At 38.6% G+C, this 13,731-nt stretch overlaps 2 protein-coding genes across 4 annotated transcripts in view; both read right to left on the reverse strand.

Annotated features, from left to right (window-relative positions):
• Positions 1–3,149, reverse strand: part of smtnb (smoothelin b) — a 78,573-nt gene extending 75,424 nt beyond the window's left edge. For all 3 annotated transcript variants that reach the window (XM_084113847.1, XM_084113846.1, XM_084113850.1), the window contains exon 1: positions 2,763–3,149. In XM_084113847.1, the coding sequence (XP_083969973.1) occupies positions 2,763–2,813 (51 nt within the window). In that variant the 5' untranslated portion in view covers positions 2,814–3,149. The remainder of the gene's footprint in view (positions 1–2,762) is intronic.
• Positions 3,150–5,927: 2,778 nt separating this feature from the next.
• On the reverse strand, positions 5,928–11,452 carry ccno (cyclin O; the record flags this gene model as incomplete). The annotated part of the gene is made up of 3 exons (XM_084115572.1): positions 5,928–6,470; positions 7,770–7,955; positions 11,297–11,452. The coding sequence occupies 3 exons, from the start codon at positions 11,450–11,452 to the stop codon at positions 5,928–5,930; spliced, it is 885 nt and encodes a 294-aa protein (XP_083971698.1).
• Between the last annotated feature and the right edge of the window lie 2,279 nt (positions 11,453–13,731).

Here is a 13,731-nt window from a genome sequence, read left to right on the forward strand (position 1 = left end):
GTTGTTGTTGTAATAGACACACATCCAAGGCAATTTGGTCTGTGAAACACCTGAAGCACTTATCAAAGTACTAATTAACAAACCTCTCATATAGATTTTAATCTCAATTCAAATTAAAATTGCTTGAATGTGCAGTGGCATGTTTATATTCTTGAGTCCCTTCTCGATCTAAATGACCAATTTGTAGATTTTTACAAAATTTGGACAGATTGCATCATGTAAATGTCTCTCTGTTGTCTGATATTGGCATAGGCAGTTGTCTAACGCGGCTCCCACATTCCCATTCCCATCTTTTCACACAACTGCTCTCCGTTCGACCCACTACTTTCACTGGAAATTATTTGTTCCCTTCCAAGAACGTCATATCTCGCCTAGGGCACCATGTACCGCCACTGAACCGACTCAACAGAAACCAGTCAGATCATGTCATTTTTTGCAAGTCTCAAGTAAAACTGTACTTTGTCGGTGTTGCTGTTCACTTGGAACAGATTTCATTATTTGATTTTGAAATATGCAAGCTGTGGTATACTATTAGCAAACATCTCGAGTCGACGACACCCACACAACTGTGAGTGACATTTAGATGAATATGGATTCATTAAATTTCCTCTGAATAACAAAATCAGAAACAATCTCCAAACAAATTTCATTTTGGCCTGATTTTGTTCAAAATACTACTACTAGTTCATACTGCGAGTACGCTCGAAGTATATAAGGGTCTCAACGTAAATAGTGCAATTTTGTATGCGTTTAGCTGACTCTGACTCCCAAACATTTAGGACTTTATCCTGACATCTATCCACCTGGAGGCATGATTGACGCTTGTTTACTATCTCCTGCTGCTTTCACACCTCATGTGTTTGTTTGGTTCTTTTTCGTCAGTCTCAAATTGCACACACTGACTCAAGCTGTGTTATGTGAGACTACTTGTTGGACATTTCATTTTTCCACTCATACTTATTCTGTTTAGACTGTCTGGTGGATCACACATGTGCTGATCTGTGCCATCACTCTAGACTGCGCTGCTGACTCATTGCTCTGTTGTTATGTTCTGTCTGTAGTATATAAATTGTGTACATTCAGTACAGGGTTAGCCTAGTTCACCAAAAAATTTAAATTCTGTCATCAATTACTCATCCTCATGTCATTCCAAACCCGTAAGACTCGTTCATCATCTGAACACAAATGAAGATCTTTTTTAATTTCTGTCCCTCCATTGACAGCTACGCAACTACCACTTTGACGCTTCAAAAAGATCTAAAACAATATGAATTGTGCTGTTTAGTCTAAATTTTCTGAAGAGACACGATCACTTTATATGATGAACAGACTGAATATAGGCTTTTATTCACACATAAACATTTATCAACTATGAGGTTTGTTCTCGCACGTCAAGCAAGTTCGGTTGAGCTTCTGTTAAAGGAATAGTTCACTTTAAAATGAAAATTCTGTCATCATATACTCACCCTCATGTTGTTTCAAACCTGTATGAATTTCTTTCTTCTGCTGAACACAAAGGAAGATATTTAGAAGAATGTCAGTAACCAGACAGTTTCTGGGTCCCATTGACTTCCATAGTATATTTTCTTCCTACTATGGAAGTCAATGGGACCCAGAAACTGTCTGGTTACTGACATTCTTCTAAATATCTTCCTTTCTGTTCAGCAGAAGAAAGAAATTCATACAGGTTTGAAACAACATGAGGGTGAGTATATGATGACAGAATTTTCATTTTAAAGTGAACTATTCCTTTAATGTTCACTGATCTATGTTTATATGTGAATAAAAGCCTCAATTCAATCTGTTCATCATATAAATCGAGTCTCTTTAGAAAACTTGGGACTAAACCGCTTACTTCATATGGATTCGTTTTACGATCTCTTTATGAAAGTTTTGAAGCGTCAAAGTGGTAGTTGCGTAGCTGTCAATGGAGGGACAGAAATCTCTCAGATTTCATCAAAAAGATCTCCAATTGTGTTCTGAAGATGAACAAAAGTCTTGAGGGTGAGTAAATGATGTGAGTTTTCATTTTTGAGTGAACTAACCACAATCATCTCTATGACTTGAATGATCATAAAGTGGCCATATAAAATAGCTTTTTTTTCTCTACACTGATGTCTCATCTCATGTGAGTGAGCATTTTAATCATATTTCTCAAATGTGCTGTTAACATCTTTATTTCAGAATTTAATTATTTATCTATTAGAATCATGTTATGTCTGCAAACTAGAAATGCTTTTACATAAAACCTGACTGATACTGAAATCAATTGGTATTTCTAGATTTTATAAATCTGCTTTTTTGCAAGTCTGTTTTTCACTATAAATCTCCCAAGTAAGGTTTTTTTTTCTCCCAAGTAAGAATTTAAGTTTTTAATAATAATAATTTAAAAAAAAAAAAACATAGAGAAGTTGGACAAACGTTTATAAAATTTTAGATTTTGGCATTGAAAATAAATACATTATTATTGGCAACAGCATAATCATCATCATCATCATCATCATCGGTGTTATTGTTAAGGTTTAACTATAAGAAACTTTTCAAATGGACCTCGTTAAGTTTTAACCGCTTTACAACATGGCACGTGCTAGAGTTCGAATATTGTTTACACGAGCAGTTTTATCATACGGATGTGAACACTAGATAAAGCAAATGCCATTGTTTTTAGCATTATTATTAAAGAATCCGGTCCAAAACCAAAGTGACGCTAAAGCTAATCTGTTATACCTGAAGAAAAGTGACATTTGTGGAGCTGAACTCACCAGATTGCGGAGCGAGGACTCGTCCATGCTGGAGTATCTCTTCTCTGACATCTTCTCCGACGTTTTATTATCGCTTTGAATGGCTAGTTCATTCGGTACGAGTGTAAAACACTTGTTAAATAAACCGTCATATACACATAATAGAAAGGCTCACTATGAATACATTAAAAAAGAGTATGTCTCGGTTCGGATGCTTTGTGAGAGGCTCTCTAAAATAACCCGAACAACACGTCTGTGCTACAGCCTAATGAAAAAAGCCTAAAAAATTATAAAATATCCTCGCTAATTAACGGAAGCCGTTTGTTTCCATACAAACTCCAACCGTTTCACGGTTCACAGACAGACAGTCAGTCAGACTACATGCCTTCGGAGTCACAAGCGGTGAGTGATTTGAGTTGAAGCCCCGCCCCTCAAACACCGCCAGCCAATAACAGGCCGGCAAATTCAAAACCTCACACGCTCAAATGAGAATGTTACTCTGTGATTGGTGTAACAAATTATTACATTGTTTGTTTTTTGTTTCTTTCAGTAGGTGTATAATGTGTCACTCACTGCGATCTGTCAACTATGAAGACTATGTTATTCTTTCTTTTTTTCATTTCACTTAATTTCCTCCACGCCCTGTCTGCTGACTAAACGACTTGTGCAATGAAGCCACTCACATGGCCTGCAGCAAGATAGATAGGTAACTACAAGAAACAATTAGAAACATTATCAAATTAGTATGAAGAATATAGGTAAACATATCATTAGTTCATTAAAGCCCAGTGGCCGGTTGCATAAACTGTTTAGACTGGTCTTACAAGTTAGTCTAAAGACATTTCATCATTTTCCAAGTCACATAAAAGGTGGATTGGTCTCATTTGAATCTGAAAAGACCGACTGGATCAGACTAGTTCTTAAAGTGATAGCTAACCCAAAAAAATTTGTTACAGGAGAACAGGTAAAAAAATTGTGGTTGTCACCTGGTGGCTATTTGATATAGTGCCTAAACAAATGGTGCGTTCAAGTCATCTCATGAAGATCGTATTTACGACTTGAACGCACATGAACTCCACCACAATGTCGTAAATACGAGTGGGGAGCTCGGGATTTTCTTTAAACCCCGATCTTTAGAGTTGGGTGCGTTTCAGTGAGAAACATGGCGGAATACCACAATACCGAAAGGTATTTAGCAGTGATATTGTCAGGCTTTTCTATTTACAGCGCATTAAGCTAATTGCCTGCACAGAATTTGATGGCATTATAATATAACAATGTAATATGTAATGATAAAGCTTCATACATTAATTAAAAACATAAAAAAGCAAAGCACACTTGTGCACATTTCTTTGTCCTTAATTTTTTAGAACTAGAGTTTAAGAACCTTGCAGTATTTTTGTGCAATTAATTAAGAGAAAGTACACCGCCATCTTGCTCCTACGAAAGTGAATTGAACACGACTTTAGTTCCCACCCTCATAAGTATGAACTTCCCAGGAGGACTTGAACGCACCAAAAATCTCATAGGAACTTCAATTATTGTGATATAAACTTCAAATTTGGAACACAGCTTGGTTAGATATATATGGCTTTGATTTTTTTTAGCAATTTTAGAGTCCAAATTATTTTGTAAAATATGTTTTGAATGAAAATGTTTAGTGCAGTACATTTGCTTTACGGTAAAATTAAACTTCTATAACTTTTTTTACCCTTCCCTTTTCACTGTCAATAATCTGCTGAGGATCTTCTTTAAAAAGAGACCAGCCTTAGGTCTGTATTCCAAAGAAAGCATTTATTAATTACAACAATTTAAGTTCAGATTGCATTTTCACATCAGTTCTTCTTCAATGAGTTATTACAAACAGAAATTACAAAACTTTGATTCTACATAAATGAAATTTATTCTACATATTTAAAATAAAACCGTTTTGTATAAATATTTTTGGGACAAATACTGCTTGACTGCATGAAAAGTACTGTATATTGTTTTATGTGTATTATAAATGCACCCTTTAAAGGGTCAGTTCACCCAAAAATGAAAATTATCCCATAATTTATTCACCCTCAAAACATCCTAGATGTACATGGCTTTCTTCTTTCAACCGAACACAATCAGAGTTATATTAAAAAATATCCTGGCTCTTCCAAGCTTTATAATGGCAGTGAATGGTACCTTAGATTTTGGAGCCCCAAAAAATGCATCCATCCATGATAAAAGTAATCCATATGGCTCCGGGGGGGTTAATAAAGTCCTTCTGAAGCACAGCGATGCATTTTTGTACGAATAATAAACATATTTATAACTTTATAAAAAAATAATCACTGGCTTCCGGTAACGGCCATACACAAGTCTAGTTTCGACGGAAGAGTGACCTCTGACCCGACGCATGACGAGTGACCTCTGACCCGACACATGACGTATTGATGAACGCGGAAGTGCAGAGGAGAGAGCAAAACAAAACACCGGTCACGAATTAGAAGTCTAAAATGAGATTTTTTAAAGAGAAATGTGGGAGGAGCTTGTGCGAGGTCAAAGGTCACTTTTCCGCCGGAACTAGACTCGCGTACAGCCGTTACCGGAAGCTAGTGATGATTAAAGTTTATAAAGTCATAAATATGGATATTTTTCTTATACAAACACATGGCTTAGCTTCAGAAGGCCTTTATTAACCCCTGGAGCCGTATGGATTTCTTTAATGATGGATGGATGCACTTTTGGGCTTCAACATCTCAGTTACTATTCACTCCCATTTGAAGCTTGGAAGATCCAGGGTATTTTTTTATGTAACGGATTGTGTGTTCGGCTGAAGAAGAAAATCATTTACACCTAGGGTGGCTTGACGGGGAGTAAATTATGGGATCATTTTTGGGTGAACTATCCCTTTAAATCAGCTTTTTGAGTCATATGGAGTACTAAAGAATTCAGTGTGGTCAATTTCAGCATCCCTGGTGAAAAATCACCAGCATAAGGAATGTTTTGCATGCTGGGACCATCATGGGATGCTGGATACACCAGATACACCAGCTCAGTTTTGCTTGAGAACAACATGACTGTGCTTTTCCACCAGCTAAACCTGCATAAACCAGCCTGGACCAACGTGAAATTCATGCTGGATTTTTCAGCAGGGATCTTTGCATTTTTAAGCAAATTTTCCATGTGATCATTTTACAGCATGATAATGGATTATAGACTTAAGAGGTCCTGGACTGCGTCTTGATTAAGAGAAACCAACAGTTTCAGATCGTCTGTGCACTGCTGAAATAACACCTGATTTTCACAGGTCAATGGTGGATACTCTTCAGAACAGAAAGACTCGGATGTCTTCGATGAGTCTGTGGACTGCACTGACTGTGTCTTCAGCAGATCTTTTGCCAGTTTCACAGCACACTGCACAATCACAGAAGGCATATACTTGTTGAATGTGTAGTCAGCCAGACTCAGTTCACACACTTTGCAAGCCAACCATTTCCAGTTGATCTCAACAGCTCTGTGCTCCTGCCATGCTTCTGTATCCGGGGTACTGACCATCTCATCGATGGCTCCACCACTCTGGCATCCAGTAAGGCGACTGGTGAAATAGTCCAGAAAGAAAGCCAGAGTTGGTGCAGCCAGTCTAAAATTGAGTCTGAGAAGGACCAGGCATTCGAGATTGCACAGCTGTTCCCTGGAAAAAGAGTTGCAACAAAGCGACAGAAGTTGTGTGATGCGAGGCGAATACACTTCAACCTGGAAAACACAAAGATCAGAATTACACACTGTGTCCATATTTGTGATCCATTGTGTCTGAATAGTGTGTACTAACCCTTGTGAAAAAGAAGAACACTTTAGCATGCTTTTAAATAGAGTACACTTGACTACATGTTAATGCAATTAAATTAAAATGTGTTATAGTTCGTATTAAATGCATTTAGTTGAACTTTAGAGTGTTTTGACACACTTCAGTAGGACTTAAAGGGATAGTTCACCCAAAAATGAAAGCCATATTTGGAGTTGTTAGTCAAGATTATAATCTACGCAGATCCCAGTCTGATGTTATTGCTCTCTGTTCACTTCTTGAGAAGTGATAAGGGGGGTCCTTATCTGTTCTGTTTTATTCTTGGTTCTTAAATGATGTATAATGTATATATTTTTCTTTTAGTAAAAATAAGAAATAAAACATTGAAGAAGAAAAAAATGTCCTGGCTCTTCCAAGCTTTATAATGACTGGATGAGATTTTGAAGCCCAAAAAAGTGCATCCATCCATGATAAAAGTAAATCCACACGGCCCCAAGGGGTTAATAAAGGCCTACTGAAGTGAAGTGATGCATTTGTGTAGAGATTAATAGAAAAATATCCATATTTAAAACTTTATCAACTAAAATGGCTTCTGGCAGACGGCCGTACGCATCGATTTACGGAGAAAGAGTGACCCTTGACCTGACGTAATGACAAACGCTGAAGCTCAGAGGATAGAGCAAAACAAAACACCAGTCACGAATTAGACGTCTAAAACAACAGTTTTAAATGTGGAATGAGAAATGTGGGAGGATTTCTATATAAGTGGAAAGGTGCTTCAGTTTGTAGCACAGCTCTATTTGTTTGGACCGCGAGAGGCGTCAAAGCTTACGCTACTCCTACATCCTACGTCATTCATCGTCAAGTATTACTCTAGTGTAAGTCGACTTGCATAGGCCGTCTGCCGGAAGCTAGTTATTTTAGTTGATAAAGTTATAAATATGGATATTTTTCGTACACAAACGCATCGCTTCGCATTTACTTTTATCATGGATGGATGCACTTTTTTGGGCTTCAAAATCTCATCCTCCATTCACTGCCATTATAAAGCTTGGCAGAGTCTGGATATTTTTAATACTACTCTGATTGTATTCGGCTTAAAGAAGAAAGTCATATACACCTAGGATGGATTGAGGGTGAATAAATTATGGAATAATTTTCAATTTTGGGTGAACTATCCCTTTAATAACAATAACCAGAAACTCATGAATCAGAAACGCACAATGAAACTGCTGAGGAAAAGACTCCACCTGTTTAGTGGCGATCAGTAAAGACGTCACTCCCAGTAACTGGAAGCAGTCTGCAGCGACTGAGGTCGTGATCAAGAAACGGTCCATGATATTAACAGCCAAACAGCAGGACTCAAAAGACAGTTTGAGCTGTCTGTGCACAGCTATGAGCCAGCTGACCAGTTTGCTGCGAGCCTCTGCCGTAATCTACCAGGATATAAAGAAATCATGTAAAAATTACCAGGCAAAGCAATAATATCATTGATAACAGTAAGAACAACAACAGTAATAGAGGAGACTGGCTAGTTGTCAGAAGGATATCTAGGGCTGTGTACAATATTACATTTCCCATACTAAAACAGTACGTGACCAAAAAAAAGTGTCAGTACACTCATAAAAGAGTAGACAAAAAGTCCCCGGATGACCTACTACTTCCTGTGAGATTCTGAAGTGTATATGATGGACACTTTACTATCCCATGAGGCCACGGGAGAGGATTTATGAATGGCAGTGAAGCCATGCAACTGACGCAGGTCACATGGTAATGACAACATGGCGAATGTAGTACGTCCGGATTACATTCATACCAGATTAAACATACTTTTTTAGATGTTGTGAAGTTATTACTTGCTCAAAATAAGTAAGTAAAAGAGTATGTGATTTCGGACGCAGCCTATAGGTCACAAGTACAAATGCTTGTTTTCTCTACAGTAGTGTTGTATGTTTCTTTAAATCTAGGGCTGCACGATTAATCGCAATTTCCACGTAGTCGCACTTAAATCGAGATGGCTTATTGCGATTTTGAAATCGCAAAGGCTGCGATAATTTTGTATGTGCAGTTTGTCATTGACGTACGGCTCTGTAAACGCTGCTCCATCTGAAAGCACTGTGAGTTTGAATCACTTTAATGTGCATTTGAAAAAGCAACACGCCTCAAACAGCAAACACGAGAAGCATTTAATAACCTCTTGTCCAACAAAAGACATTTAATAACATGCTTTTACTCCAAAACTCACTTCATAACGACAGTTGAGCTCACCCTTCTGTGAGATGATGTGGCTTCTTACACAGAATAAGGCAGTTGTGTGTTTATTGGTCATGTTTAATCAAAGCATTTCAATCTCCTGTTTATTCAGATACAGCAATAGATGGGTTTCCGTTTCTCGAATTACCCATTATCCTCTGCGGCGCGCCGCCATGTTGTGTGTCAAAGCTGTCAGTAAGCCACTGGGAGACACGGCTCATTCACTGTGCTGCATTAATAGAAAGCCAGTTAATATAAAGTATTTTTGACTCTTTTGTGTTGAGATAACGATGACAAATTAAGAAGAAGAAAGTCTCTGGAAGCATACAATTATTTTGTTAGAATGTCCGAGTTAAAATTTTATGTGGTCGCATTTGTGCGAGTGCATGGTCATACACTACTCAGTTAAATTCACGCATGAATTCTCCTGCATTGAACTTGTTTTAGCGCCCGCCAAAGTGAATTTTTGTCCCGCCAAAGTCTTATTTGATCGGTGAGTAATGTAGATGAACTGGGTGCATGTTTAACTGAAAGAACGAGCAGATAGAGAGAGAGCCGGTCGCGCGCGCGCACTCTCTCTCTCTCTCTTCGGAGCCAGGCGAACATGTAAACAAGACTTCACCGTCTCCAAACTAAGCGCTGTCTTGCTCTCTCTCCCTCGTGGAAATGTTAGTCTGGAGCCCTGCATTGACAGTTCACATCGCTGTAGCCAGGCGGCTGATATCTGCACAGCCCTTATTATATGGTACATTTAGACTCAGTGTCAAGACAACACCATCTGGGTAAAACAACAACAACACAACGCTCCGAGCTAATTTAGTGTAACTTAGGAGAGAGATGGAGAGCAGAGGCACGGAGCGATGTGCTCGACTAGCTGATGTGGCCACAGAGAAAGTGATGAAGGTGGACAATCGTCAGAGTGTGCTTCTGCCCAGCCAACACCTCTCAAGGGCTGTGTCGATAGTAGCCGCCTGGGTACAGCGATTTGACAGCTGATTATAGCTAGCTAGCGCATTTAGCTAGCCCATCTTGGAAATTATTAGATAAAGTGTCACATCTCCAGAGCACAAAACCTCTAAATGTTCACAAGAGCAGCACTGAACATTAACTCAAGCCAAACGGAGAATAATCGTATGATTTTTATGTTCAGAATAATGCCGATTCAGGGTATTATCATGCTCCGTAACACAAACGCTTGACCCACTTGACACACAAGATGGCGCCGTAAGGAGTTGCGGGAGAAATGTGACGTCATCGGAAACCTATCTATTGGGATTTCCTGGGCTGCGTTCCAATCCACTTTAAGACACGCACTTGCGAACTGCCCCAAGCACTTCCCCTCGGGGGAATCCCGGCCGCCATTTTGAAGTGCGTTCCACTCCTATGGTTCCACTTCGTGAAGTGGACGAGGGAATGGACAGACCCGGCTCGCTCCCTCGATTTTGACCAAGGGAGCGAGTCTACTTCATATGTACACTTCAGGCAGCTCCATATACCACAATGCAACACGATTGTGACGTCAACGCATATTGCGTTTAATTTACCCCACCACTCTACGATATATTAATTATAAAAATTAAATAAAAAAATGAAACAACTCAAATACACCTATATAAATATAGAATGCTGCATTAAACAATTTCGTATGGGAAAAAAATAAATAATAAATCAACCCCATAGTGAATTCTAAGTGATCAAGGACACGTTCCAATTCAAAGGTTCCGCCAGTAGTGGGCACTCATGCAACGTAAGCAATGTGACGTATCCGAGTGAACGAGACGGAGACGGAGGGAAGTTAGTGATAAAAAAATAAAAATAAAAAAAGTTAGTGATTGAAGGGCATGACAATTTTGGACCTGAACGCAGCCCTGTTAATTTAAGATGATTTTGCTCATTTTTATCCCCCAAACTAAAATTCCAATATCATCATATTCAGCTGTTGATTAAACAAGTGAAAATACTGTGAAATAGTTTTCTATGTGAATATATAGCCTATATAAATGTAATTTATTCCTGTGATCAAAGCTGACTTTTCAGGATCATAACTCCAGACTGCTGCTTTTAAAGGGATAGTTCACCCAAAAATGAAAATTCTGTCAAAAGCCCTAAAATCAATCTGTTCATCAAATAAAGCGATCGAGTCTCTTCAAAAAAATCTTAACTAATCCGCTCGATTCATGTGGATAGTTGTACGATCTCTTTATGAACGTTTTGAAGCGTCAAAGTGGTAAGTTAGTTGCGTAGCTGTCAATGGAGGGACAGAAATCTCTCAGATTTAATAAAAAAAGATGAACCAAAGTAGTATGGGTTTGGAGCGAGATGAGGGTGAGTAAATTTTTGGGTCTATTTTGAACTATCCCTTTTTGAATACAAATATTTTGTAATACTAATATTATAATTTTTTAATGCTCAAATCAATTTATAATCAATTTAATGCTTCGTTTCTGAATAAATGTGTTTCTTTGAATACTAATACAGAACGAACGCTATTTAAGTGTGTATGAGGTGTGATCGTGCGACTCACCTGAGGTTGATGTGCCAGGCAGTTTTGCGCGAGGAACTGCAGCTCATTGTGTCTCTGGATGATGAAGCAACTCTCCTCATAATCACACTCATGCCATGCCTTTACTGGAGAAATCTGAAGCTCTTCCTCAAAGCCAGAGTCACTTAATCTAGACATCTCTGATCAAACACACCGAAGGATTCTCTACAGCTGGGATGGATGCTGTACTGAAAGATTTCCCCACATGATCGGCATCCTACTGTAACATACGGTGTCTCAGTGGAAATGCAGTGTTTTCAGGTGGAAGTGTGCTTGTAAACGGGGTCTTTCCCGGGTGTTTTAGCGCGCACTGTAGGGCGCTATAGTGCCCGCGCATACGCGTGACCATGACAACAGTCCCACGGGAGCGGCAGGTGTCGCCCATCACGCGCACAACTCAAGCGTCACTCGACTTTAATAATAATAATAATAAAAAATATAACTAGTGAATCTCTCCTCAACCACCAATAGGTTATTTAAAAGCTTTTCAGCAATCGTTAAATAATTAAACAATAATAAAACATAAAATACTGCATAAGAACAGCCAAAAAATAGGCTACTTTAAGACATTTTTTATTGAATTTGGTATTTGATACCAACATAGATAAAAAAAACAAGAAAGGTTCCAAAATGGGGTTTTCGCAGCAATGCCATTTTTGTTCCCCAAAGAGACTTTCATACCTTAAAAGAACCTTTTTTTTCTAGTGCGAAGAACATTTTAAAAATCCAATTTACACTATAAAGAACGTTTGTGCGATGAAAAGGTTCCATGGAAGATGAGGGTTCTTCATGGAACAATCGCCAGCAATAAAGAATCATTTTTCAGACTTGTGTTGCACTTAACTATATTTACATTTTTGACGGAATTCCAACCATATTTCAAGCAATTTAAAATGTTGAACAGTGCGCATCTGAAGTGTCTCAGGCTCAGCTGATGGAAAAATCCATTATTTATCAGCTTTAAAGGAACACTCCACCGTTTTTTGAAATAGGGCTTATTCACTTTCTTTCCTACATTTAGATAGGTGGGCAAATGCATTTTTGTCTCAGTGCATGCATTGTTTTAGTTTGACAGGGTCGGCGCTAGCTTAGCTTAGCATAATGAATGGAATCCTTTGTTGCCAGCTAGCATGTCCTGAGTAAAAGTGATATAAAAATTTTTAAAAACCCACCTAATTACTTCTTGTGGCCTGCATATTCACAACAAGTACAAATAGTGATGCAGATTAACGCGATTTCCTAGGCAGATATTGACTTGGGACTATATTAGGGGAAAGCACTAGTGATGGGTCGTTCGCGAATGAGCCGGATCTAAGAGCCGGCTCTTGTAGGTGAACGACGGGAGCCGGCTCGCATATCTGAAGAGCCGACTCTATTTTTAAAAATATAGCCTATAGAAATTAAATCATTATGTAGGCTAATAATGAAATAATGAATGATTTTAATTGCATTTAAAATAATTGACTAATTCAAAAACCAACAAAAACATAATTATATAGGCCTAAAGGCGCACACACATTTGTTTCGACTGTCTGATCAGCCTCACATTCTGTTCCTGTCAATCATACACGCGATGTCAACCAATTAAACTGCATGAGGGAGTGCCGAGCAAACTCACACACACACTAGAGATGCGGATAAACCGCGGATCAGGCGGATGACGTGACGAAAAATAATATTTTAATTAAATTCGGGCGGGTGGCGGTTGAACCAAACAAATGAAAAAAGTTTGCTACTAAGCAAACCTGCAAGCTATGCCCAGCTGTCAGTACTATTGGAGGAGGCCTAAACGTCTCTTAGATGAGACCGCCTGGGTTATTTTGTTTCGATATTAATTATATTTTAAAACAGCCAATCGTAGCCTACTACCACTGTGGAATATGCATTTAAAAGAGAGACAGATAATGGTCTGATATGACTCAGAAATGACATCGGGCAATTGCAGCGCAAGATGTTCAGAAGAACGCAAGAGCTAAACTACAAGCTCAATAATATCCACATTAAAAAGTTAAAAAAAAAGAAGGTAAGAAAAATAGTCAGTCATAACTTTGCCCATTAATTAGATGTGCAAGGCAAGCAGGCTAGTTTTTGGGTTGTTATGGACAATTAAATATGTGAATAGTCACGTTGCACAGTTGTGTGGTGGACTTTCAGCGAGTTAAAACATATATTTTTTAAAGAGCCGTTTGTGAGTCAAAAAGAGCCGGCTCTTTTCAGTGAGCCGAGTCAAACGAGCCGGCTCACGGAAAAGAGCCGGAATGCCCATCACTAGAAAGCACAGGCGAAGCACTGCTACTTGGGCGAAGAGATATCACGCCCAAGTAGCAGTGCTTCGCCTGTGCTTCCCCCTAATATAGTCCTTAATATATAAGTCAATATCTGCGTTAATATGCATCACTATTTGTACTTGTTGTGAA

Source organism: Abramis brama, assembly GCF_963993115.1.
Source record: "Abramis brama genome assembly, chromosome: 5".
Lineage (NCBI taxonomy): Eukaryota > Metazoa > Chordata > Actinopteri > Cypriniformes > Leuciscidae > Abramis > Abramis brama.